The sequence below is a fragment of the Chrysemys picta genome, chromosome 8 (genome assembly GCF_011386835.1).
Source record: "Chrysemys picta bellii isolate R12L10 chromosome 8, ASM1138683v2, whole genome shotgun sequence".
Classification (NCBI taxonomy): domain Eukaryota; kingdom Metazoa; phylum Chordata; order Testudines; family Emydidae; genus Chrysemys; species Chrysemys picta.
Window position 1 is genome coordinate 32985126 of NC_088798.1, and position 27173 is coordinate 33012298.

At 40.9% G+C, this 27173-nt stretch overlaps 2 protein-coding genes across 8 annotated transcripts in view; one reads left to right on the plus strand and one right to left on the minus strand.

The window, feature by feature from the left end:
- The window catches only part of LOC112059627 (uncharacterized), a 29217-nt gene extending 15402 nt beyond the window's left edge, over nucleotides 1-13815 (minus strand). For 2 of the 3 annotated variants that reach the window (XR_010590004.1, XM_065555526.1), the window contains exon 1: nucleotides 13572-13815. The gene's annotated coding sequence lies outside the window, so the exon portion shown is untranslated. The remainder of the gene's footprint in view (nucleotides 1-13571) is intronic. The other variant, XR_002888928.3, reaches the window with a different exon arrangement.
- CDC7 (cell division cycle 7) overlaps nucleotides 1-27173 on the plus strand; it is a 49035-nt gene that overhangs the window by 4438 nt on the left and 17424 nt on the right. For 2 of the 5 annotated variants that reach the window (XM_065555520.1, XM_065555522.1), the window contains exons 1-4: nucleotides 13073-13227; nucleotides 17382-17482; nucleotides 24648-24731; nucleotides 26586-26721. In XM_065555520.1, the coding sequence (XP_065411592.1) occupies nucleotides 17389-17482; nucleotides 24648-24731; nucleotides 26586-26721 (314 nt within the window). In that variant the 5' untranslated portion in view covers nucleotides 13073-13227; nucleotides 17382-17388. Of the gene's footprint in view, nucleotides 1-13072; nucleotides 13228-13354; nucleotides 13468-17381; nucleotides 17483-24647; nucleotides 24732-26585; nucleotides 26722-27173 lie in introns of those variants that run through there. The other 3 variants (XM_065555524.1, XM_065555521.1, XM_065555523.1) reach the window with 3 other exon arrangements.

The following is a 27173-nucleotide window of genomic DNA, read 5'->3' on the forward strand; positions in this document are numbered from 1 at the left end:
CATGCTTATTACACTATTTATTATTAATTATTATTTATCATTACAGTATTTTTATTACATTATGAAAACGGCGACACTCTTCCAAGATCTCGCTTTTGTAGCTTGTATCACTTTGAATAAGCCTGTTATACAACAAGGCTCCTATGTTTCATCAAGGAGTATCAGATGTGAAACAGCATGAAGGTATTTAAGAAGCCAACTCAAAGAGTTCCTCCTACACAAGCATTCAGGTATTGAGCAGTCCAGGCAAACAATGCACGTTACAACAAAGCTTAAACTTGTTCTTCATAATAATTTTTAAAACAATACTAGCTGCCTATTTAATTTTAAAAATAGCAAAAAATATCCACCTCCCTTTCCATTGCTTATAAGGAGTCTTGAAGTTTAAATCTCCTGAGTGTGATAGATATGCTTGCTTTGATCTGCTTAGCTCTTAGAAGTCCAGGGGCTCTGGGCTGCTGGCCCAGTGCTGCCTGGGGTCCGTAGGGACAGCTCTGTCTGCCATTAGGGAATTTTTCCCCAAGAACCCCCTGTAACATTTCATGAACCCCCAGGGGTTCACGAACCCCAGTTTGGGAACCACTGCCCTAGAGCCAGATTTATTCAGCTCTCAGTTACATTGGCTTAATCCATTTCCAGTCAGGCAGAACAATAAGAGTACCTTCCCCAAATAATTTATGAAATATATTAATTTTCTTTATAATTGTCTTTTTAAAATGAGATGTCTTGGAAATATATTGGACAGAAACATTTAAATTTTCACAGATAATTGCCTGACATTTGTTGCTTTCTTGAACCCCTACAGTATTCCTGACCCCAGCCTCTATCATCTCAGTTTACTTACCATGTTTATATTTTATCTGTATAATGAGAAACAGTTGCAGAATAGTTCACACATTTATATAGTTTGGGCCATATGTTCCTGTGTTTTGCATACCACAAAGTGAAGAAAGCATCGGAACTTATACAAATCCTTCCTGAAAAACCCTGTGCAAGCCAAAACTTTCTACCTGGAATGCTGCCATACCAAATCAGAGCACTAAAATTGTTTCCCACAGAGAATATGAAAGAGATCCACAAACTCCAAAAATGGGGTTGTGGTCTGAATAAAGGTGGGAGGAATCAGGCAAAGGCCAATGTACTACATGCTATGCTGAAAAAAACCAACAATATAAATTACTACAGAAAATAGATAGCAAGTTCCTGTGGCTCAGAGCAGAAATTGACATCTCAGTGTGGCATATATAATCTGAGTAGATTTCTATTCATAGAGGGACATTAACAAATGATGGGGATTGAGGGCTCAACATTGACTTCACATTTATAAATGCCCCTGCTCTCTACTCTAGATGCTCCTCATGCTCCTGATTAAGTAGGCAGATGTTCCTGTTTGCCAGTGCAGGTAGCAAAGAGCTAAAGCCAGCAGAATGGGAAGGGCAGCATGGAACCAAGAGGTGTCTCTACTCATGCTCTCCCCTCCTTGCAAAATCATGGCAGCCCCTTTGCAGGCATACTTTGTGGCTGACCTCTGTGGGTTGGCGAGGCAGGTAATGAAAGAAAAAGGATGGTCTGGGGAGGAGCTAACTGTCCACACTAGATACTTGGGGTCAATGTGTTTGCAGCCTGATTTCTGGTCTCTCTGCAACAGACTGAGGTTGGAAACCTTACCCCCTTCAGGGGAGACTGGGAAGGAACAAAACTATGCCAGGCAAACATGGAGTTTCTTGCAGGCTTTCTCCCATCCTATGGGTTTCCTATGGGAGCAGTGATTGAGCTCAGGGAATCTGAAGTTTGGGGCTCTTTTAATGTTTGTTTTCAAGCCATAGACACTGCCTATTACTGTAGTTTTTTACTTCTGACTGGATGGTATGCCATGTATAATTAATAATTTATATAGTGCCTTAAATATAACTTGTGCATCCAATTTTTGTAGTAAATTTCTGCAGATTGTGGCCCTTACTCACATTTTGACTATAAAGAGAAGCATAGCCCTAATTTTATTTATGAAGTCACAGAGGTCTAAAGACAGAACGTGCCTTATCGCAGAAGGAAAGAAGTTACAAAGAAATGCCTTTTGCCTAGCACTGCATTCCTTGTGAACAGTCCACCACAACCTCAAAACACAGAGACTGCTTCTCCTACTGCCACTATGGGCAGGGCATAACAGGAAAGAGCCAGGAGCATGCTCCTGCATTAGGATTGCCAGCTTTCTAATCACATAAAATTGAACACCCTTGCCCCGCCCCCTGCCTCGCCCTTCACTGAGCCCATGCCCCTGCTCACTCCACCCCCCTCCCTCCATATCTCCCCCACCCTCACTCACTTTCACCGGTCTGAGGCAGGGGATTGGGGTGCGGGAGGGGGTCAGGGCTCCAGCTGGGGGTGTGGGCTCTGGGGTGGGGCTGGGGATGAGGGGTTTGGGGTGCAGGAGTGGGCTTCAGGCTATGGCAGGGGGTTGAGGTGTGAGAGGGGGTGTGGGATGCAGGCTCCAGGAGGGTGTTTGGGTGCAGGAGGGGGTTCCAACCTGGGTTGGGGGTTGGGGTGTGAGAGGGGTTTGGAGTGCGGGCTCTGGTTGGGCGGCGCTTACATCAGGCTGCTCCTGGTCAGCAGTGCAGCGGGGCTAAGGCAGGCTCCTTGCCTGCCCTGGTTCTGTGCGGCTCCCGGACGTGACTGAAATGTCCAACTCCTAGCCGCAGGGGCCAGGGGATTCTGCGTGCTCCCCGCACCCGCAGGCTCTGCCCTCACAGCTCCCACTGGCCACGGTTCTCAGCGAATGGGAGCTGTGGGGCCGGTGCTTGGGGTGGGGCCAGCATGCGGAGCCTCCCTGGCCCCAGCACCTAGGATTTGGACATGCCGGCCACTTCTGGGAGCCGTGCAGAGCAAGAGCAGGGCAAGGAGCCAACCCTGTTGGACCGCCGACCGAACTTATAACGGCCTGGTCAGGGGTGCTGACCGGAGTTGCCAGGGTCCCTTTTCAACCGGGCATTCCAGTCGAAAACCGGATGTCTGGCAATCCTACCCTGCATCCCTCTGCACCAGCACAAGCCCTGCAGAGCTCCAAGAAGTGTGTCCTGAGATACAATCCTTCCCGAGAACTCCCTCAAAGGTGATATGGTTCTGCACAGGCATAACTTTGGGACAATCTGATATGATCTGGCACATAAAAGCTTACAGTATTGTCCTATACCAATTCAAAATGAGATGCTATCTTTTCTAACATTAGGTAATTAGGAAATTCCTTTCACTATCATTTCATATTATCACCAACATAGCACAGCAGTGAATCCATTTTTCATTTTAATACCTGCAAAAAAGATGAGGGTAGAGAAATAGAATCAAACAATTTCCCTCCTCCCATCCCTCCCCCTCCTCCCATCCCTTCCCCTCGCTCCCCCCCCCCCCGAACCTCCCCAAACCACCTCCTAAATGAAAATGCACCACAACTACTAACCGGAGAAAGTTGTCCTCTGAATGTAATATCAAATTAGGGTGACCAGATAGCAAGGGTGAAAAATCGGGATGGGGGGTAATTGGCACCTATATAAGACAAAGCCCCAAATATTGGGACTGTCCCTATAAAATTGGGACATCTGGTCACCCTATATCAAATGTGCACTCCACTTCATTAATAAACAATTTAGATAGTGCTTTTCCAGTGTACATTATCCACTGCTTTTCATAAATGCAAACATGTAAACAAACATTTTAAGTCCAAGTTTAAGAATTATTTCTACAACATCACAATCAAGCCAAACTATTGGCTTAACTGAGATACCATAAAAGAGACCTGATTTCAAAAGTGCCTTTATAATTCCTGCTCTCTGGAAGAGAAGACAAAGTGCTTCAGCACATATCTCAATTTTTTTATGGCCAATGGATAGCTAGTGCTTCCGTGAGAAAAAGCCGTACTGATGATAGAAGAGTGAACAACATTTTCAACTTTGTCTGCCTAATTAGGCATGAAAACCTATGCTTAGGTAACCAAATTAGCAGCCTGATTTTCTGTTGTGCTCAGCCTCTGAATATGAAGCTATTTATTTAGGTACTACATTTTTATATAGGTTCCTAATTTAGACATCAGAGTTTGCAAATTTTGGCCAGTGTTTTGGAGAATGAGCAGGGGTACCCATGAGATTAAATATGAAGAAAATTTGCTCACTCATGATTCTGAGGAACAGAAGTACTTCTTTACCTATAAACCATATTACCAGTGTCTCTTTTACCCAAACAAAGCATCATAATTGTCCTAAGAGTTAAAATTTTAATCCATTTGCAAATAGAAATGTCATACCATAATAAATATTCTGTAGAATTTAAAAGATGACCAATCTGTAATATGATGCTGTCAAAAGGCATCCTAAATAAGTGTTATGGTTGCTCCATTTTGTGTTTTGATCACAGTTTACAAATAGGCCATATAATAGTTACTTAGTCTCAGAGTAATGGTAGTAGCATTCTACTTTTGTCAAAGGATTTCAGCTAATAGCCTCAGACATAAGTTTTGAGAGTCTTTCCAGAAACAAGTTTGCATCACCAAACTTTATTTTTTTTAAAGTTTATTTAATTAAATTTTAGAAGTGAAAGTTAGACCAGCAAAATAAGGCTGGTTCTCCAAAAAAGAGTGTAGTGAGTAGACCTACTTTAAAATTAAATTCGCATTTAAATTAAAAACAAGTAGCTATACAAGAAGACACAAGAGTCACTGTTTTTGAAGGACTTCATAATTCTAAACATCTGATAATGAACTCTGCATTACCCTACACATATTCAGGACTAAATTCTACTCTGTCCAGCATTACGGGTTTGTGTTATTTGTAGCACATTTGTGTAGCTAACACTTCCCAGAACATGCTCTGCAACAGTAATTCTACCAGCCAGTATAGTATTCCTCAAAATGGGTTCAGGGAATATCACTATAGATTGCCTTTTGCTGCTCCTCTAAGCAGATCTAGCATATTTCCCAGCTAGGAGTTGCTGCTAACATCAGCACACAATATCTTTAGTAAGGCTACTCACTTATTTAAAGTTAAGCACATGCTTCCGTGCTTTGCTGGGTTAGGGCCAGAGTGCTGAGCACCTTGTAGGATCAAACCTGTATTCATTTTAAAAATCAGAATTTGGTATAAAAACAATCATTTATACAAATCATAATATTTATATCCTAGAACTGCATTTCTTATTCTAGACAGACTGTGAAGTGGGGAGAGGTTAAATACAATTATTTCATCACATACTGTTGGAAATGACATTTAAATGGTATCTTATTTTTCACGAGCAGTTTGTATAACTTTGTTAATTTTTATAGTCCATTTTCCAAAAATTCCTCTACCAAGGAGAAAGGCATAAAGAAAAGAGTATTTCATCTAGATGATTCACTATTTCCCTTACAATCACAGGACATCTAATTATGTACTCCATAAATCTTCATATTTGTTATGAAGCTCATAACAACAAAAGTCTGATTTACAGATTCTCTCCATGGCTACTACCAATTGAGTGGAAAAAATACGTATTTATGAAGCTTTATTAATAAACTGTGAATAATTCAAACAGTTTCTGCAATGGAGAAAAAGCAGTAGAATATATTCTTATTTGCATATAAATGAAATGATACTTTAGTGTCAGAGTGAAGAATTAAATAATATGAATTTTTACAGTGCAATCTTGACAGTGTCATAAATATTAAGGTAATAAGTTGCAGTTTCCTAAAATCTCATTTTAGCTTTTATTACAAAAGTACGACTGAGGAGCCAAATCTTGCTCCCTGTACATGTGCGAGTATTCCCATTGACAATGAAATTACTCAAGTGAATAAGGTTACCAGATTCAGCCCTATGTCAGATATTGAAGCAAGAGCTAGGTGCTATCCACAAATCTATTAGGGGAACAGAAACAGAAAGTTTGGCAATGAGAAAAGTGATAGATGTATTGGGAAAATCTGGAGAACAAATAAAGGAAATTGCAACTCTGTGGGTTCAAACAGATGTCTCAAGAAGAGATAAAATACCGTTAGGGAAAAAAGGAGAAACACTTAGAAAATGTGCACAAGTGGCCAATTTTTGACTTTAATTACATGAATGCAAACCTATTTGGCTCAAGCACAGTATACTCAGTAAACTTTCCAAGAGTATTAGAAAACGTTGCAGCAATATTTAAAAGAAGTGTTCAAATTACTGAAGATAGATTGGTGCCTGCTGGCAAGGCTTTAATTGTGCCTCCTCCAGAGTCTCTCAAAAGTCTTCCTCCCAAACAGTTTCCTCCCTCCCCCCCCACCATCTGCATGACTTCAGGTCAAGTCTTGTCACAGATTTAGGGCATGACTTCACTACCCGCCGGATTGGCGGGTAGCGATCGATCTATCGGGGATCAATTTATCATGTCTAGTGTAGACGCGATAAAATCGATCCCCGATCGCTCTGCCGTCGACTCCAGAACTCCACCGCAGCGAGAGGCGGAAGCGGAGTCGACGGGGGAGCGGCAGCAGTCGACTCGCCGCCGTCCTCACAGCCAGGTAAGTCGACCTAAAATACGTAACTTCAGCTACACTATTCACGTAGCTGAAGTTGCGTATCTTAGGTTGACCCCTCCCCTCCCCCATAGTGTAGACCTAGCCTTAGTCTCACAGTCATTTGCATTGACATCCATAATCATGTGTAATCACAAAAGATTGCAAGAGTGGAGTCAGAAATAAACCCTGGTTGGTTTTAGCTGGGGGGAGGAGGGAGTTCTGGTGGGTGGCGGGCTGACGGGGGAATGGTTGATACTGGGTGGGGCATGGGGTGCTGGCTATAGCCTGGGTGATGGCTGGAAAGGTTGTTGCAGTACTGTCTAGGGATGGTGCGGTGGTGGCAGATGCTAGTTCCGTTACATCTCTCCCCTCACCATTTTGCACTAGTCTCTCTTCCAGGGAAGCTCTATTAGGTGTTGAACAGTTGGCTGAGCAATGTGAACAGTTCAGCTATGGAGTCAGGACAGCTGGTTTCTCACCATCTTCAAGTGGCACTTCTCTGTAACAGAGTGCAGTGCAAGCAAGGTGGAGGGGTGAGAAATGGAAAGTACAGGCAAGGTATGAGAAACTGAAGCTGGGTTGGCTGCAAGAGAATTAATAGAATTTAAGGCCGGAATGGACCATCAGATCATCTAGTCTGTCCTCCTGTATATCACAGGCCATTAAATTTCACCCAGTTATCCCTATATTAAGCCCAATAACTTGTGTGAGACTAAAGTTGTACTTATGTCTGGTTAAAGCATATCTTCCAGAAAGGCATTAACTCTTGATTTGAAGACATCAAGAAAGGGAAACTCCACCAGTTCCTTTGGTAGTTTTGTCCAATGATTAATTGTTCTCACTTTTAAAAATTTGTAATTAATTTATCATTTGAATTTGTCTAGTTTCAGCTTTCAGCCATTGTTATCCCTTTCTCTCCTAGATTAAAGAGCTCCTTAGTACCCAGTATCTTCTTCTCATGAAGGTACTTATACACTGTAACCCAGTTATCTCTCTATCTTCTTTTTGATAAACTGAACAGATTGAGTGCTGTAAGTCTCTCACTGAAGGGCATTTTCTCCAGCCCTTTAGCTGCTCCCTCTCCAATTTTTCAACATCTTTTTTTAAAACGTGGACACCAGAACTGTAAGCAGTATTCCAATATTGGCCCGACCATTGCTGTATACAGAGGCAAAATCACTTACTCTGCTGTTTATACATCCAGGGATTGCATTAGCCTTTTTTGCCACAGCATTACACTGGGAGCTCATTATGAATTATGACCCATAAATCTTTTTCCGAGTTACTGCTGTCCAGCATACAGTCCCCCATTCTGTAGGTATAGCATGCCTCCTTGTTCCTAGCTGTATAACTTTGCATTTGGCTATATTAAAACACATTTTGTTTGAATGGGCCCAGTGTACCAAGTGATCCAAACTGTTCCACATGACTGCCTTAGAGCTTCTCCTTGTCTACCTTCAACTCACTCTGCCTGGGTGCTAGTTACTGCTAGTTACTGGAAATTTTGCTGAGATAGGATGACTAACCATTCACCATCCACCTGGGTATAGCAACCCCTAGACTGGAAAATGCTGGCCTGCATAGTCATCACCACATCTGGGTATGTGTTATACGAGGTCTGATACAGTATTGCCAAATTTGGTAATTTTATCATGAGTCTTGTGACATTTGGTGTTTTTCTTAAAGCGCTCACTCTTACATTCAAGTGATTACTTAAAATCTCAGTTTTCATTTAAATAAAAAAGAAATTTTCTAGCCCTCATGGTTATAGGGAAAAACATGAAAATGTAATCTAAATGTAACTTAATGGTGCAAGATCCGAATGCAAATAAAAATCTCAAAACTTTTATTGTTTTGTAAAAGTCTCATGCTTTTTAAGGAAAAAAAGCGATGAATTGAGTTGATGACTGTTGATGAGTGAGGAACTTGAAGTGATTTGTCTCATCATAATGTTAAAGAGAGGCAACACTTACCACAGAACAATATTTCAAAACCAAAAAGGGGAATTAAGACCAAGTGATATGTTGCTTGTTACATTTGAGTTTCAGGGTGATAAAGACTGAACAATGTTTCTTACTGGACAATGAAGTGCTGTGCTATAAAACTGTAATTTTGCAAAGACTGCTAGGGCAAGGACAACCTACACAAAGACAATTCTAACTTATGGGCAGGAGCTCTTGGCAATACAGGGGGATGACAGACTCTTGTACCTGTAAGTGTCAGATAAATTTGTCAATTATCTTTCAAGGAAAATCTATTCAGAAGATTTTAGGCCTGAGTAGAGTAAGGAGGCTTCACCAGTTAAACTAGCAGATTATCAGTCCCCAGGCATGGTCCATTGTCAGTGCTGATTCTTTTAGACCTGTCAGCAGCCCCAAGACATTGTTAACCCACCTGCAGACTCTGCAGTGGTGGACACAATTACTTTTCAGTAGCTTCATTCTTTCCTCTGGGAGAGATCCCAGAGGTTGTTTTCGGCAATTGCTCACCTGTCTCAAGGGTTCTTTTAAGCAAGGTTCCATATGGTTCTGGCTTGTCACCTTTCATGTTCATCATGTACATGAGGCCACTGGAGCAGACAGTGGAGCAGTTTGGACTGCAGAGCATTCAACATGCTGCCTTCTTCATCAGATCTGAATGGTTGCAATTTCTTTTTTTCCTAGTCCCCAGCTAAGGTAGACAGATAGAGTTGAGGGAACTGGCTGAAGCTCAGAGGTTAAAGTAGATTGAAACAGAAGATGGCGCTCTTACTGCACCAGCTAAGGAGAAGGGGAGCTCTGGGGGCTTGTTAGGCTATTTCTACACAGCAACTAGACACCCGTGGCTGACCCATGCCAGCTGACTTGGACTCACGGGTCTTGGATTTACAGGGCTGTTTCATTGCTGTATGTAGATGTCTGGGCTCGGGCTGGAGCCCAGGCTCTAGGACCCTACGAGGTGTGAGGGTCCCAGAGCTCAGGCTCCAGCCTGACCCCAGAAGTCTACACAGCAATGAAATAGCCCTGCAGCCTGAGCCCCGTGAGCCTTAGACAGCTGGCACAGGCCAGCCACGAGTTTTTCTTTGCTGTGTGGACATACCTTTACCTATCACACCCTGAGTGGGGAGGGAGCTTCCCTCTAGTTTTAGCACAAGAGAGAGAGAGCTGCGCTTTTCTCTGTTTCCCCTCTCTAACTCCTGGGTTCCATCCAGATAAGAGGTAAAGCTGGAGGTTGGGCAGGCATTGAGAAGATCTGGTGGGAGTGGTCTATACTATATGTATCTAACTATATGGAAGATAAATAAATATAATTGACTCACTTATTATAAATATCGCAAAAGAAGGAAATTTTCAGGAAGTATTCAAAATGACTAGAGATGTTGGTTAAGTAGAGGGAGTCCATACATAAGAGAGAGCAAGCAAAAAGTTACCAAAACATTTGCTAGAGAAAGAGATGAGGGACATCAAGTCTTGCAGCCTTGGCAGAGCAAAAGAAGGTGGTGGTAACATAAGAGACAATGTCAGATACATAGAGAGATGGGTCTTCGAGGTGGGTACAAGAAGTTTAAATTTGATGTAATGGAGAGATTTTAAGAGAGAGAGTGACAAGGGTGAGGTCAATGAGCAAGGGAGATAGTTTCAGCTGCTGAATTCAGGAGGCACTCAGAGGAGATGATGTGAGTGTCAGGGATGATGGAGAGGAACATGTTACAGTAATCAAGATGGAAGATGATCAGGGCATGAAGGAGAGGTTTAGGTGTTGGGACAGAGTGGAATGGTCAGATCTTTAAGAAAGGGTGGAAGAAGAAACAGTAACATTTGGATGCAGCCTTAGAGGGGAAGGTAGAGTGAGAGGGAGGAATTCAAGATGACTCCCAGGTTATGAGACTGAGTGGCAAGGAAAAAGGTATCCTTAATGTCAATGACAGAGAAAAATGGAGAGTAGAGAGGATTTATGAGAGAAAATAAGGAGCTTAATTTTGGCCATGGTAATTTAACCATTTTGTTTGTTGGCAAGTCATCCAGGAAGGGATATCAGAGATAAAGTCTGAGAATCTGGATTGGACAGAAGGAGACAGGTCTGGAATTTCAGAGGTAGATTTGCAAATGATCAGATAGTGATGATAAGGAAGTATTTTTTGACAAATATTACTTTTTAAAAATAAACTGTGGTGTGATATTACACCCCTCAGAAACAAATATAGGTGGATTCTTTTAATAAGCAACATGATTCTAAATTAATGTCATATTTAATCTATTAAAATTAAAGCACTTAAACATTGGGACAAAACCTAGTTTCACTCACACCTGTTCAACACCACTAACTTCTATGGATTACAGGGGTTAACAAGAACAGAATTTGGCCTGTGAATTTTCCTCATGTCATTCCTCATTTTATTAATTTGTCCTATAATCTGCTCTTGACTACTTTCATCCTTAGTTCAGATTGTGATTTAATGCTTCTTACTCTGTACTTTTCACATTGATCTCTGGCTGCTGTAATGGCCCTTTGGGGCTGCTAGCAGCTTGTGCAGGTTAAAGCAGCTGGTCCAAAACTGGGGAGTGCAAAAGTGGTTTAAAGCCACCTTTACATCCTCTCACTCCTCAAACTGCATAGGGACTATCTATAGAGAAAAATACTACTCAACCATAATAAAGATGGTAAAATTTGGCCCTGAGTTAGCATCTTCCTTCTTAATTTCAGTGTAAGCTTAATATAATATAATAGCCATGCTACAGGGTTCCCTTTAGAACATTGAAAGCTTTAATCTTTGCATAAGTTTAACAATGGATAAAGTTAACATTCTCAATATGGAATGCTTAATAAACAGAATCTTATATTTCACTTTCTGGGGAATAGGAGATTTATGTACACAACTGCTGGAGAGCTAATTCTCAGCAAGACCAATGTTTCTGATTCATAGGGAAGTTACTTTGAAATAGCTAGGATGTGAATTTAAAGCACAATAGCTATTCTGTACTAATGCCCTATGTGGACACTCTTATTCTATCAGAGTGGTAGCTGTGTTAGTCTGTATCCACAAAAACAATGCGGCGTCCAGTGGCACCTTAAAGACTAATAGATTTATTTGGGCATAAGCTTTCATGGGTAAAACACCCACTTCTTAAGATGCCCGCAGTGAAAATTATAGATACAGGCATAAATATATATTGGCACATGAAGAGCAGGGAGTTACCTTAAAAGTGGAGAACCAATGTTGAAGGTCAATTAGTCAGGGTGGATGTGGTCCACTCCCAATAATTGATGAGGAGGTGTCAATACCAGAGAGGGAAAATTGCTTTTGTAGTGAGCCAGATACTCCCAGTCCCTATTCAAGCCCAAACTGATGGTGTTAAGTTTGCAAATTAATTGTAGCTCTGCAGTTTCTCTTTGAAGTCTGTTTTTGAAGTTTTTTTTGTTGAAGAATGGCTACTTTTAAATCTGTTATTGAATGTCCAGGGAGATTGAAGTGTTCTCCTACTGGCTTTTGTGTGTTACCATTCCTGATGTCTGATTTGTGTCCATTCATCCTTTTACGTAGAGATTGTCTGGTTTGGCCAATGTACATGGCAGAGGGGCATTGCTGGCACATGATGGCATATATCACAGACGTGCAGGTGAATGAGCCTGTGTGGTGTGGCTGGTGTGGTTGGGGCCTATGATGGTGTCACTAGAGTAGATATGGGGACAGAAAAGGCAACAGGGTGTGTTACAGGGATTGGTTCCTGGGTTAGTGTTTCTGTGGTGTAGTGTGTAGTTGCTGGTGAATATTTGCTTCAGGTTGTGGGGCTGTGTGTAAGTGAGGATTGGCCTGCCTCCCAAGGCCTGTGAGAATAGGGGATGGTTTTCCAGGATAGGTTGTAGATCTTATTCTGTACCAAGAGCCCTTTTATGATTTAAATTAATCTACTTCCAAAGTGTGTGGAATAAAAGTATCCACACAGGGAGTTAGTGCAGAATAGCTATTTAGTAACACTGAACAGCTATTCCACACTGAGCTTCTGCCTTGTGTAAAAGAGCCCTTACAAGAATGCAATCCCTTGACTTCAGGGGGATTACAGAGACTGTAAATGAGTGCAGAAGTTGACCCAAAGAGAACAGTTAAAAAAGCTGAGGAACATTTTCACTTCAACATGTTGCACTTAGGTAATCAACAATGTCCAGTTTATTTAGTAACCTAACCAGTGCAGAAACAGTTTAACACCATATCGTTCGTTGTAACTCCAGAGTAAAAATTGTTCTCAGTGTTATTGTATCATGCGCTGCTAGTAGTAGTTTCTACCAAGAAAGCGGAGGGTACCTCATTTCCTTTCTAAGGTACAACAGCATTTCTATAGGGGCTCTGCTTCTGAAATGATAACCTAAGCCAGGACACACAGTCCCAACTGAGTCTAGTCACACACAAGCTGTAGTGTCCGGAGCCCCTCACAACCTCTCCTTGCCTGGCGCAAAGTGGGGAGCATTTGTAACCTGGCTAATAGCTCCACAACTCCCAGCTCCCAAAGGTCTAGCACTAAGAACTGGCCACACCCCTTGTGCGGTGATACCCCCTACCCTTCCCCCGCCCGTTGGCCAATGAAAGCACTGTTTTCTTGGAAGGGTTGCTATTGGTGAATTCCCCTATCGCTTCTAACGAACGCTAGGATTGGCCGCCGTGAAGCTGTCTGCAAAAGGCGGCATCAAGCAAAAACCGCACTCTTGGAGCCCTGGAACCGGCCGCCGCTGCTGCTGCTCTGCCTGTGAGTGAGTGGGAGATTCCACCCCCGCCACGTACCCCGGCCGGGTTCCCGCCACGGGCTGTCGCTGAATGGCGTTTAATGGGCCACCCCACCGCCAGGGCTGAGCGCGGTTTGGGGGGGGGTGGCGCCTCCTCTCTCAGGGCAGCTTTCCCGCCGAGCGCCCGGCGCGGCCTGCCTCCACTGGCCCTGGCTGGCTCCCCGGCTCGGGGAGGGAGGGGGCGCTTCTGTTCGGGGCTGCCTGTGAGTTTCCTGCCCCCGCTGGCCTGTGGCTCCTGGGCTTTGGCCCTAAGGGGCCCATTCTTGGCCCGCTGACCCGGCCCTGAGCTCGGTTTCAAAGTACTGACCTGTCGGCTCCCGCCTCCCCGTGCCTAGGGCCCGACAGTGCTCGCTGAGGGGCGTGCACAGCTCTGCAGCTTGCGGGTGAAACGCCGGAAGGAGCGGGGCCAACGTGCGGACTGGTCACCTGCTTCGCGCAGGGCGTCGGGGATGGAGGCTGAGTTTCGGGGGAGCCCTCGCTGCTGTAATTTGCAATCCGCGCCTCCTACAGACACACAGCCAGACGCTCTCCCCTCCCTCGTTCTCTCGAGAGTCTCGTCTCTCTTTCTTGGTCCCAACTTCACTAATGTGTAACTTGTACACTTCTTCCACATAACCCTGAACTTGGGTTCTCCTCTGCACAGTGATAAGCATTTTGATGGTCATTTCTTTTGGGCAATATCTGTTGAGGAGCAGAAGCCTTTTGAATACCAGTTTTGGCAAACTAGCCTCACTTTTTGTTCTAAACATAATCAATATCAATATTAAGAAGTCTTAGCCTAAAGAGCCACTTCCCCTTTTATTTATTCAATAAATCTTAGAAAACATGACAATATGTTTTATTTCTTCAGAAAAAAGTAGAATACTAAATTTTCTGTATAGCTATTGGACAGCATTTCTGCTCACTCGTTTGAGAAATAGTTTGCACATCATGTACAAACTAAATGACAAAGTTTAAGGTAGCTTATGCTCAGTTTTTAATATTTATGCATTCAGGCTGCAGTTTAAATGCAGTGGAAAGCATGTATTTGACCAGGAGTCTTGCTACAAGGGAGCTACCTTGTAAAGTTAACCTGCTTTGACAACTCTCAGATGTTTTTCTTTTATCTAGAAGTACTGACATATTGTTGCTCAAACACTGATTATGGAGATAAGATTTATACACTTTGTACTGTAAGAGAAGGCTTATTTGCTTAGTAGGGGAAAATGTGAAATAATATCAACTTAAAGCATTAGCAGAATTGTGCAATAATTATCAGAATTGTGCCTGCATATCTTGTTTGTGATATGCCAAGCACAAAAAAGATGATATCCTGTTTATTGTAGTTTGGTGTAGGGCAAAGCAGTATCAAGGGAATTTTGTGGCATTTCAGTGTTTTTTGCAGTGCTTATTCCTCAGTTTTGAGCCAGAGATGAGTTGACCCTTCTAAAGGGGTTACTGATTCTCTAAGGATTCTCTCTGTTCCCACATATTTTATTTCTTAGAAAGTGATCATGTAATTAAAGAACTATATCATAATGCATATGCACAACAGTGCCCAATTAAAGTAGCACCCGCAATCTTAATTTAGGTATTTCCTAACTTTTGAGTGCTTGATCTTGCAACCACAGTAATGTTCTTTAAATGTAAATATGTGTAATTTCCCAGGGTGCTAAATAAGGAAATTACCTCTTGAGCTAATGGAGTAACTGGTAGGAGTGGTAGTAGGTTGTCCTCTATATGGAGCAGTGCTAGACGAGGATGGAAAACTTTGCCATTTTGTTTCACAGATGTTTGTTGACAGCAAAGGAGTGATGGCACTCAGGAATCTTGTGTTCCATTCCAGGCTCAAGAGGGCAGTGTACTCTAGTGAGCACTGGCCCAGACTCTTCTTTCCTCCAAACATGATCCCTTCTGCCCCATCTCTTTCAGCCTCTGCCTGTCCCAGCCCTTTCTGTGCCCCACTCATAAATCCTCATCTCAGTCCCATTCTCCTTACGATAGTCTCCAATCCTCAAACTTCTCATCCCAGTCTCTTTACCCAGAAAAGTTGCAGTCTCAACCCCCCGCCCTGCCAACTCTGTCTCCTTGGGTGTCTGTTTCCAGTCTCTTCTCTCCCCACCCCCCCCAACAACAGCTCCTTGTCCCCAGTTTTCTTGCCCCACCAGTTTCAGTTCCCCCTACTTACTCCTGGCACCTCATCTGATCTGCCCCCTCCCCTCCAATGTTCCCTATCCCTACTGGCTCCCAGTCCCCAGACTCATCCAATCTCAGCTTCCCCACCCACTTTGTTGCATCCCCCCCACACCTTGTCCCAGTTCTTCTCTGGCTCCTCATCATATCTGTCACCCCTCTTCCTGTCCCACATGTCCCCAATCTCCTTCAACCTGCCCCAACTCCCCCTCCTCCCGCCTTGTCCCAATCTACTCCCCACACCCCGGTCCAGCTGTTTCATTTGCATTCAAATCATGCATCTTCCTCATCCAGCGGGGAGGGATGTTCCCTCAGTGCAGAGGGATGGGATCCTTGTCCTGCTCTCAGTTCATGTGCTCCAACCTGGCATGACCTGCAGCAGCCAAGAGCTGCAATTGCAGGGAAAGTCCTGCTCAGCGCTGGGCTGGAGCATGTCTGGTGCAGATGAAAGCTTCAGGGAATTTAGGTGCTAAAATCTAAGATGTCTTTAGTGACCATGTGCAAACTCCTACCGTGGCCAAATGTGGGCAGACTTTCACTGAGACAGCAAAAGGCACATCCCTGATACAAAGGCCCTGCCAGATTTCAAGTCTGGCTGCAAAGCATGGGGACACTAGAAATTTTTAAAGAAAAAGTCACCAACATTTAACATTGAGAAAATAATGTATTTTATCCACAGCCTTGCTCTTAGAAATGGCTGAACTGCATTGGTTGGCATTTTCCAGAAAACATCAGCCTGAGGCAAACACCTGGCATAGAAAATTTCAGCCCAAACAGCTAAAATTTGGCAAAGATATAAACTGAAAACAGGGTCTTATTATGGGAAGCATCTGGCAACCTTAATAATTGGTGGGCCTGGTAGCACTCTTTGGAATATTAGTAACAGTGTTTGTTTTCCCATATCCAAGAGTCTGTGTTTGTCTTGTTTTACTTCACCAAGTAGGCCTACCAGTTTCTCAGAGTATGTCTACACTGCCCACCTTGCAGCGCTGTGACGTGGGCAGTGTAGTCACTTTTTATCGCTGGGCGAGAGCTCTCCCAAGATAAAAAAAAATATATATATATAAAACCATCCCGAATAAGGGGTGATAGCTTCTTCGCCAGAAGACGTGGCACTGTCTATACTGGCACTTTTCAGTGCTAAAACTTTTGTTGCTCAGAGGTGTGTTTTTTTCACACCCCTGAATGACTAAAGTTTTAGTGCTGAAAGTGGCAGTGTAGACACAACCTCAGTTGTGTATCCTAATATGCCACAGAGTTTCAGTCTCCCCAAAATCTAGAAGGAGGTAGATTAAAACAGTTTATTTCATTTTTGGGGATGGAGAATTTTGATTTGTCACTCATTTCCTTCTGTATTTTTGCTGTTACATTCTGTAACAGGATTTTTGTTGATTAATGTGTTACTTGCTCCCCCTCTGTTTGCCACAAGCTGGGAACCAGCAACAGGGAATGGATCACTTGATGATTACCTGTTCTGTTCATTCCCTCTGGGGCACCTGGCATTGGCCACGGTCAGAAGACAGAATACTGGGCTAGATGGACCTTTGGTCTGACCCAGTATGGCAGTTCTTATGTTCTTTCTGTAGATCCTGGCGTACATATGGATTTTTGTGCGTTAGTGTTTCTCTTCCTTCTAAAGAAGGATTTGGGAGAAGGGTAATGCTATGTGTTAGTGAAGAAACACTCTGGGGATGGAAGGGAATGATTTGCATATTAATGTTCAGCTTCCTCCCTTGCTATTGATGAGGATTTGATTTGTGTTAGTCTCTCACTCTCTGAGATTGTGGGAGGGATTTCACTATCAGTGGATTGTAAGGGACTTCCCAAACTTAATGTCCTCTCCCTTAATCTTGTGGAGGGAGAATGGGAGCAAGCAGGCCTAAGGCATTCTCTCTTAGACCACATTAGTCATTGTCCTCATAGACCTTGTATTTTACTTTGTTAGTTTTGTGATGGAAGCATCCTTGAACGCTTATCGAGATGAACAACCTCCTTTGCAGGCTGAAAATTTCTGTAGGAAACATGAAAAGAACAGCAAGTTGTCAGGTATGTATTTTAGAGCAGAGGCCGTTGATTAAAATGTTGTTGCCATGTTTCTCTTCCCCTTCACTTTAGACTCTCCACTACTGTATATATGTATTGGATAAGATCCTGTTACACGAAGAATACATGTAACAAGATTTGAGAGGAAAAGCTTTAACAAAAAGTTCAATGTTCAGGGGCTTTGAATTGATATTTCCAGGCTTGTTTCTGCCCAGTATGTAGTTGCAGTATTCTAATAGGATCAGTGAATTGTAAAAGAATAGTGCTATGAAATTTGTTACTATTATAATATATTCTAAAATTATGTCCTGAGCTCGCTATTTTCCTTGCTGAATAATATTTATGTCAAGTATCAGAGGGGTAGCCATGTTAGTCTGTATCCACAAAAACAATGAGGAGTCCAGTGGCACCTTAAAGACTAAAAGATTTATTTGGGCATAAGCTTTCGAGGGTTAAAAACCTCACTTCTTCAGATGCAACTTGCATCTGAAGAAGTGGGGGTTTTAACCCATGAAAGCTTATGCCCAAATAAATATTTATGAAGACTTCCATATTGATAGCCCTTGAGATCAGTCCTCTAGCCAAAGACCAGAGACACAGTGCTACTTCTCCAGTGTACCTCAGGATGTGTCTCAGCCTCGTCCTTCAGAGGTGAGAAAATGGCCTTAACCCTCAGTTATTTCCTATAAATTGGCTACCCACCTGTAATTATGGTGACTTCGGGTCACTATTGTCTTGGCAGGATTTGAACACATTGTCAATCCTCTGCACAGTCGTGTAATTTGCATCCCATTGCAACAATGGGGAAGTTCCATCCCACCCCCAGGAGAGGACAGGTGATGATTGCACCCATTGGGGCAACCATAGTTTGTTGCCAAGGCTCTGCAGGATCCCCAACAGCAGAGACTGTGTTGAATTAGTGCATTCTCTGAGCATTCTGGCCACATTGCCTCCTTGGCTAATGCCACCCACTTTGGTGTCTGTGCTATCTAGCTGCAGGTCCTCGGGTGAAGTGAGCTGTGTCTGGACAGACTTCTGCCAGTGGGAGCTGGCAAAGACTCTAGATGAAATTGAGTCAGTTGAGTGGATTCTCTGTCTAGCATTTGTTTAGAAGAGCATTGGCACTAAATGAAGGGCTGCATTGGGCCCATTAGGCTGGTGGCACAAAGTAAACCAAAGCTGGAGATTGCATGAAGGGTACAGGGCTACTGATTTTAGAGACTTTAAAAGATATGTTGTCACCTGAGACCAACTTATTTTATTTAAGGCATGGCCCTCCACTCTGTGCTGTTTAAGAATGCTTTCTGACAGAGTTGGGGCTTTTCTTCTAAGCTATGGACTTTTTTGAAGCAATCCTGTGACCAAAGAGGCTTCCTATAAGAAATTACCCCTCAATACTTTTTTTTAGTAAAGCTCTGAAAGATAGAAGATTCTTTACTAGCACAGCAAGATGCAGGGCTCAGAAAAAATTTTTAGACTTGCTTCAGCTGGAGCAGGATATGAGCAACCTTGTACTAAAAACTGTTTTATTTCAATAGAACTTACCATATCAGTTACAGAGACAACTGAGGAGGGATATGATAGGTCTATGAAATCATGAATGGTGTGGAGAAAGTGAATAAGTGTTGTTTAGCTTTTCATATAACATAAGAACCAGGTGTTACCCAATGTAAATAATAGACAGCAGGCTTAAACAAATGTAAGGAAGTACTTCCTCATACAATGCACAGTCACCTTTGGATCTCGTGGCCAGGGGCTGTTGTGAAAGTCGAAAGTATAACAGTTCAAAGAAGACTTAAGTAAGTTCATGGAGGATCGGTTCATCAATGGCTATTAGCTAGAGATGGTCAGGTATGCAACCTTGTCCTCTGGGTGTCTCTAAACCTCTGACTGCCAGAAGCTGGGACTGGATGATGGGATGGATAACTCGCTAATTGTCCTGCCACGTTCATTCCCTCTGAAGCATCTGGCACTAGCCACTGTCGGAAGACCGGATACTGGGCTAGAAGGACCATTGGTCTGACCCAGCGTGCCCATTCTTACGCTTTCAGAAGTCAGAAAACCTGACGACGACTCCTGTTCTCACTTGCGATGCTCAGCCTTATGGTTACTAGCCTTCCGATTTCATTTATCAGTATAGGACCTTCTTCAGAACACAGTAATGTAACTGTCATTGGGTGGTGCAAGAATGTTATTTATTTACCCCGCAGTCTTTACAGTTCTGTCTTGAATGGCATTTATAGGGTCTCCTCTCTTATTATCTTTGGCAGGTCAGATACAAAAATCAATATTGTTTTAAAAAACCCTGATTTTTGTATTTAAATACAGGTCTATTCTAAATTAGATTTGAAATAAACAACCTATGTTAGGACCTAAGTTGCTTATAATTTATAAATCATTTAAATTAAGTACAAAAAATATTAAGCAGTGCATATTTGCTGCCAAGTTTTAAAGAAGGTCAAAGCACTGCACTGCTGGAAGTCACTGGCTAAGCATCTGGAACCAGAGGTTGTGGAAGTGCTAAATCAGCTTTTGACAGCAGTAGCCTCCTCTGCAGGTGTAGAAAGAATATTTTCTTCATTTCAATTTATTCAAATAGTTCAGGTCAATGACTAGTTTGTTCAATACCTCCTTTGTTTAATAAAGCAATTAGTTTTAAATGCAAAAACACATGTTGATACTTTTGTCTCCAGCACATTTAGTTTTATTTAATAACAAAAAGTTCTGTTTTGAGCATTTAATTGAATGTGACAATTTTCTTTCAAATATGGCATGACACAAATCAAGTTTAAAAAAAACTAAGAAATGCATCACACACTGTTTTCTAATGTAATAAAAATGTAAAAATTAAGAATCTGACTAGATGTATGTTAAGCTACATAATTGCTTAAATAAACGTGGTTTATACTCCTGATAGCAAAAATAAACACCAAAGTTAGGAGATAAGGTATATTTAGTTGCAAAAAAACATGTTTTAATAGTTACCAACTAATGAGAATCAACGTTTTTTTAGGAAAATATCTGAAAAGTACAAATGCAGAATATGATTAAAATAGATCATTTTAAAGCCAGGTTCTGTGCTTGCTGATTAAAATCAGTGATTTAAATCATTCACCCTGATTTTTGACCACTTGGGAATAGCAAACATCCTTTAAAATGGACAGTATCACATGAAAGTCTCTAATCTGTATTTGTCATTGTATTTACCTGGGAAACGATACAAACATGGACAATATTATTTTGAAGACTGTTCCATTCATATGGTGTTGAGAATTGTTCATTTGTCATTGTTGGCCAAAGTGATCTGATTGTAGGATTAAGAAAAAATATCAAATGCCAAACACCATCTTAAATATTTGTTTTGTGTTAAAGTGAGGTTGTGTGTGTGTGGGGGGGGGGGCGAGGGAAGTATTGGGGTAAATGGTTATGGCTTTGCATCATTTGTAGTCAAAAACAGTAATTGGGTGAATGGTGGATGTGCATTTTCACTAAAAGCTAGAAAACCCACATACATGTGGATGTTTTCTCAATGTGTTTGCTTTCTATTAAGCGTCTGAAAATATTTGTGTGGTGTCAGAACTTTTTAAAAAAATCAAACTTCTAAGGACTTCCCAAGATTCTTAGAACACAATTAAGTTTTCATTTTGTGAAAATGACAAAAATGAATACATTTGCCATGACTTTTACTGTACAAATAAAGCAAAATTAAGAAATAACACTTAGCGAGAAAACAAATGTGTTGTAATTGTGTTTAATATACTGTATAACTGCTTAATAAAAGCTTTTGCTTGTTACTGTCAGTTTCTACCACAGGTGCAGATATGTGCTATTAATATTTGAAACATTAACTTATGTCGTTGATGTAGCAGAGTGTACATTTCTGAATTCTTCTTTTTGTTAGTCAAAGCAAAAACTTTGACATGAACAGTAAGATCTTACCAGAGGTTATTCCTCATCAGTTCTAAAATAACATACCTAGCTTACAAAGTCCCCAGTTTACCATGCCTCATAGGATTCAGGAGTGGCCAGGATGCTGAGCTGCATTGCTTAACTCAGCGTCTTGTGCAATTAGGCCCTCTCTACTCTGAGTACTCCTGGGGGAATTCTGCACCAAATTTTTTTAAAAGTCTGTGTACATTTTAAAATTCTGCGTATTTTATTTGTCAAAATAACGCAATATAATCACTCTGGTTTCAATTATTTTGGTAATTTATTTAAACTAAAATACAATGGATGGAAAATGGGAGTGGAGAGCATTGGAGGAAATTCCTAAAGCCCCTTGCCTAATAGTAATGTTGTTAGGTTTGACCCTTTATTTCTAGTTATTAGTCAACAAATATATGCAGCCATATGCTCAGTGTTACATTATAGGCAACTGAAGAGCAAGTGAGGGCAGGGGAATCAAACTCACGATTTATATTGGCTACTGAACATCTCCAGAAAGGTTAGTAGCAAACAGTTCATGGAGCACGTTTTGATAGGAATTTTTTCAGTTCAAAAATTTAGACCAGTTCTAATCATGAAAGCACCATAAGCATTTATAGTGCCATACTGTCCTTTACACACCTCTGGCAATGTGAAGGAGCCTTAAAACTTTGACACCTGTTTTATACTCCTGGGGGAATTCACAAAGACAATGGGAACAATTTACTAAGCAGGCAGGCTGCTACATTCAGCTCTGCCTGAAGGAACAGAACTTACCCCATGCCTACCTCCTCAGAAACACCCTGAAACTCTGTCCCTCCACACCGAGAGTGCTGCAATAGTGAGTGAGGGATAGTGTGTGTCTTTCACTTGCCTGACTACCCAACTCCCCCCTGCCAGTGGTGATTTATGTCTCTGTTGACTGCTCCGGGCACCTGAGCCAAACTGCCTGTGCTGCCGGGGAGAGGCTCATGACCGCTCTTGCAGTTTCCCTTTGCTTTCCCGTCAGAAGTAATTTTTCTGCGGGGAAGCAAAGAAATCGGCAGTGGACATGAATTCTGTGCAGGCGCAGTGACACAAAATTCCCCCAGGAGTATACTCTACAATTAGTCACTGAAACACTTCAAAACAAGTATTATAGGGTGAAAAAAGATCTGATGCACCTTTGCCTGCCCAGTACCAACCAGTGGCAGACACTTTAAATGTTAGGAGTTTTTAAAAAATAACTTTAACATTAATTTTATTTTGCAGTGTGGACACAAGCTTGGAAAGGCTGGATGGGTAACAACTATTAATGAGCATATTTTAAAAGAAGGAAGAGACTTGGCAGTGGGGGAAGATGAGGAAGAATGATGATATGAAATACACAGTGTGGGGGCAGTAACCTTCAGCAGTTTAATATGTATTTTTTTTTTGTAATTAACTTTCAACTAAAATTTATTTTAAAACTCTAATGGGGACTTCTGACATCTGTTTTCAGGTTCTTGAAAGGAGGGAAAGGATTCAAGAGTCACATTTCAGTCTTCTGTTTATATTGCAGCACTGAAATTTGTTCGTTTGAGAATATATAAACAGAGTACATGCCTATTGTAATCTTTCTGGTATTATGACTGTTTATAAATTGATTTTCATTGTTCATGATATTTGTTACATCAGTGCTTACTGTGCTTCTTTTGTATAATATATAATCCTAGTTTAAACTTTTTGCTATTGTATGTGTTAATTTGGGCATGATTTTCCCTCTCTCTTTTTAGTATGTATAATTCGTATGAGTTTAGCTCCTACCAAATACATCATCATTTTTATTATGTGAAAACAATGCAAACCATTCTTGAAAACATCTATTGTAGGAACATTTTACCCTTGCTGCAGTAATTAGCCACAAACTCTATAAAAGTATGGGCCAATGACTTTTTGGTTCTCACTACTCTGAAATATCAGGCCCTCTGTCTAGGTGTCTAAATATGGACTTAGGAGTCAAACACTAGTGTTACAGCAGTTGATAAAGGGTGACACTAGTTGAGCCCAACCATTGTAAAATGTTTCAACTTTAAATGTAACTTGCCTTGTGTATATTTTCATATGCTTTATGTTTTAAGGCTTTATAGTATTTTAGCAGTACTGTAATGGTTTATTGTTTCATGACAATAGTTAGAACATCTAATAAGACAGCATAACAAATTAGAATTTCTCTGTAAATTTCAAAAGAAGTGCTTTTTTTAGAAGGCATTCATGCGTCCTCTAATAAATAATTTTCTAAAATAACAAGGGCCCACCCTTTGAGTGAAATTCCTTAGTTTTCCAATAAGAATGCGGTATCCTTGCTATGCCATCTAGTGATTGGAGTATAAAATGCAACAATTTCAATATAATCAGCAAGGCTTTTTTTGAATATTTTTTAACAGCCCTCCAATGATGATATACGAGTTTATCTTCCTAATACTTTCCTTTTTAAACCCTTTTCTTTGTTTTGTAGTCTTTGGAGTTTACCTCTTACATACCCATTTCTCAGTAGCCAGTGTAGATTTGTCTTTTATGAAATGGTGACATTACTAACTCCATGTGTATTTTAGTCTCTGAACTATAATCTGAGATCCTATTAATTTTGAGGGTTGGCCATGCTGTGCTGAGTGGCAACAATTTAAGAGTTTTAAACAAAACATTGTAGCAGCATATAAATTAGAGTGTGATAGATGGGGCATTACTGTTGGCATTCCGTTAGCAGTTATGTCAGGAAGGGCAGAGTTTAATGCCCCTCTCATTTGGGTTTTTCCATGAAGGTGGATCAGAGACATAAAATTTAATCAATAGAGGTCTGGACCAAAAAATAAATAAATTAAGGCAAAGGTGGATATTCATGGATCATGAGTCTCAAGCCAAAAAAAGTTAAACTCTTCGCAGATTACCTCAAACTGCACATTCTTTGATCATTTACAGTACAATATTTTTATGTGAGTGCCTCAGTTGCCTTGCACTATGCTAACTGGAATAGTCTTTACTACTCTTTTGCGATTTTGGGCACTAAACCTTGCAAGTGTGTTCATGTTTAACCTATGCACATGAGTGTTATCCAAATGTACCTGCATATGTCTTTGCAGGACCAGAGCCTCGGTTTGTTTTACACTACTTTTTATGTAATTTCACCCTCATTTATATGAATTGAAGTCTAATACATGTCCTGAAATTTAACTAGTAAACTGAGACCAAGCAAAACACTTTCTGTTTTCCTTTATTTCCTCAACAGGAGTAAAAATAGATATTGAAAAACTTTATGAAGCAGTGCCACAGCTTGTAAATGTGTTCAAAATTAAGGAAAAAATTGGAGAAGGTAAGTGTATTTATTTGCTTGAATTCTGATGTACTTAAGAAATACAAATTTTAAGAGTATACAACTATATAAGGAAGTCCAATATTGGCAAATTCTAGCATGACTGCCATTTTATGGATTGCTTTTTAGTATTGTTAGAAGTAAATGAGAGTTGTAATATTTAGTTGCAAGTACAAATGCTTGTAGATAGGGTTTTTCCAAAGAGATTTTCCTGCCAGATTCTTGAAACCTCTTACCAAAGTAGACTCTGATTAAATGTATCAGAGGGCAGGGGGGAGGGATAGCTCAGTGGTTTGAGCATTGGCCTGTTAAACCCAGGGTTGTGAGTTCAATACTTGAGGGGGCCACTTAGGGATCTGGGGCAAAATCAATACTTGGTCCTGTTAGTGAAGGCAGGGGGCTGGACTCGATGACCTTCCAAGGCCCCTTCCAGGTCTAGGAGATAGGTATATCTCCGTTAATTTATTTATTTAAACAGCTTGTTTTGATTTAGACCATGCAGTTTAAACTGCTATAGGGTGCTGCAGCTCTTGGAGTACATTTAGCCAAGCGTATCTACGTAAGATTTAATCCACCTATATTTGTCTCTAAGGTATACATTCTAAATATACAATTATACTCCGACATTTCACTACCAGTAAAGTTCTCTCTGCTTTTACAATATTAAACCTGATGGGTGGGGCTAAGAGAGGAAAACAGACTATTATTGCTAAGTTATTTTTAAAATATGGGCTCAAACTAGGCACACAGTAAAATTTTCAAAATTTGACAATGGGACTTAGGCCCCAATTCTGTGACCATGCACATGCTTAACTTTACTATGAGTAATCCCATTGAAATCAATGGGATTGCTCAGGGCAATAAAATTAAGCATATGTGTAAATATTTGCAGGATGGGAGCCTACACATTTTTGAAAATTTTGCCTGCAAGATCTTTGGTGAAAGTTTTTCACTAAACTTAATGTTTTGACTGTTCTTATATTTGAAAGTATATAAAGTAGATGTTTGATGATTTTTTTTTTAAAACAGCTATTTATGATTGTAATACTCGTGATAGCTTGCTAAATATTTAAAAACTTTCTAGTGTGTAAAGCTGCTTTAAAAGAGAGCTACATATTTAGTTCAGTACAGCAATCTGAAAGTTCAAGAGCATGGAATGCTTCTTGTCATGAACAAACAACCTTGTTTAATGACATTTTATTTTCATTTACAACTGTTTTTAACGCTGTCGATGGACGTGAATATGTTGCTAAAAAGTGACATTTGTGACACTGGCAATACTGAAGGCTTATATGTGTTTCCACTTGATGCGTTTCCACTTGCACTAAGTTAGGGTGTGGGGTCATATCCTCCCTTCAGTTTCTTTCCCCAAAAAGGCAAAGGTCTTGCTACTTAATAGTTAGTGATGTTATTCCTTTAGCTCAAGTGGAGGGGCCTGTGTTTTTGTTGCTGATAGTACTAGAGTTGATTCCTGCTGGCAACTGTGTTCTGTATATGCAACTACAGACTTGTTATGCTTGCATACTGGTTTAACATTTGCAATTGTAATAACTTTAAATTATATTTTATGGTCTATTAAGAAATGTTACTTATTTTGTACTTCCCAATTTCTGGACACTCATGGGTAATTTTCTTAATTTGTTTGATAACCCTGAAGTACTTAAGAGGCTTTCTGTACTAAAACCACTTTCCTCATGCTTTAGCCTAGACTTTAAAACCTATTGGTGTGTCACAAACTTAACTTGGCTCAAATAGATTCTCTTTCACCACAACTGCAGCAGTCAGACCAGTAACATGAAATACTTTAACGTAGCTAATCCAAAGCTGTTAAACATAGGCTTCATACTTTTACAGGTACTTTTAGTTCAGTTTATTTGGCCACAGCCCAGCTACAAGCAGGATGTGAGGAAAAAATGGCTTTGAAACACCTAATTCCAACTAGTCATCCTCTACGAATTGCTGCTGAACTTCAGTGCCTTACAATAGCAGGGTAGGTAGATACTTTTTTTTTTTTTTTTAGCAAAAGGAATTAAAGATGTGATAACTGAATTTAAGTGTCATCTAAAACTAAGTTGTGTCTAGTTACTTTTTAGTTTTGGTACTTCTTGCATTTTGCTGGAGTTTTGACCACAAGAAAATAAAAATCAATAACTCTATATCGAGGGCATACCATAAATGGATCATGTTAGCTATAATGCTCATGTTGCTTTATGCTAGTCTCAATTTGCAACTGACTTTGTATATGCTAGTAAAAAGTTCTAAGAGTTACACAGTATACATATGCAATCAAACATGTTTTAGGTAGGAAATGGCTATGATAGAATCCTCTCTAGTACATCTGAAAATACTGGCCAATGGCACTAAATTCTCTTCACTGGTTTAGGAATGGAGGTGCATTGCTGATATTTGCTGGTTCCAAGACAGATGGTCGGAATAGCTCTT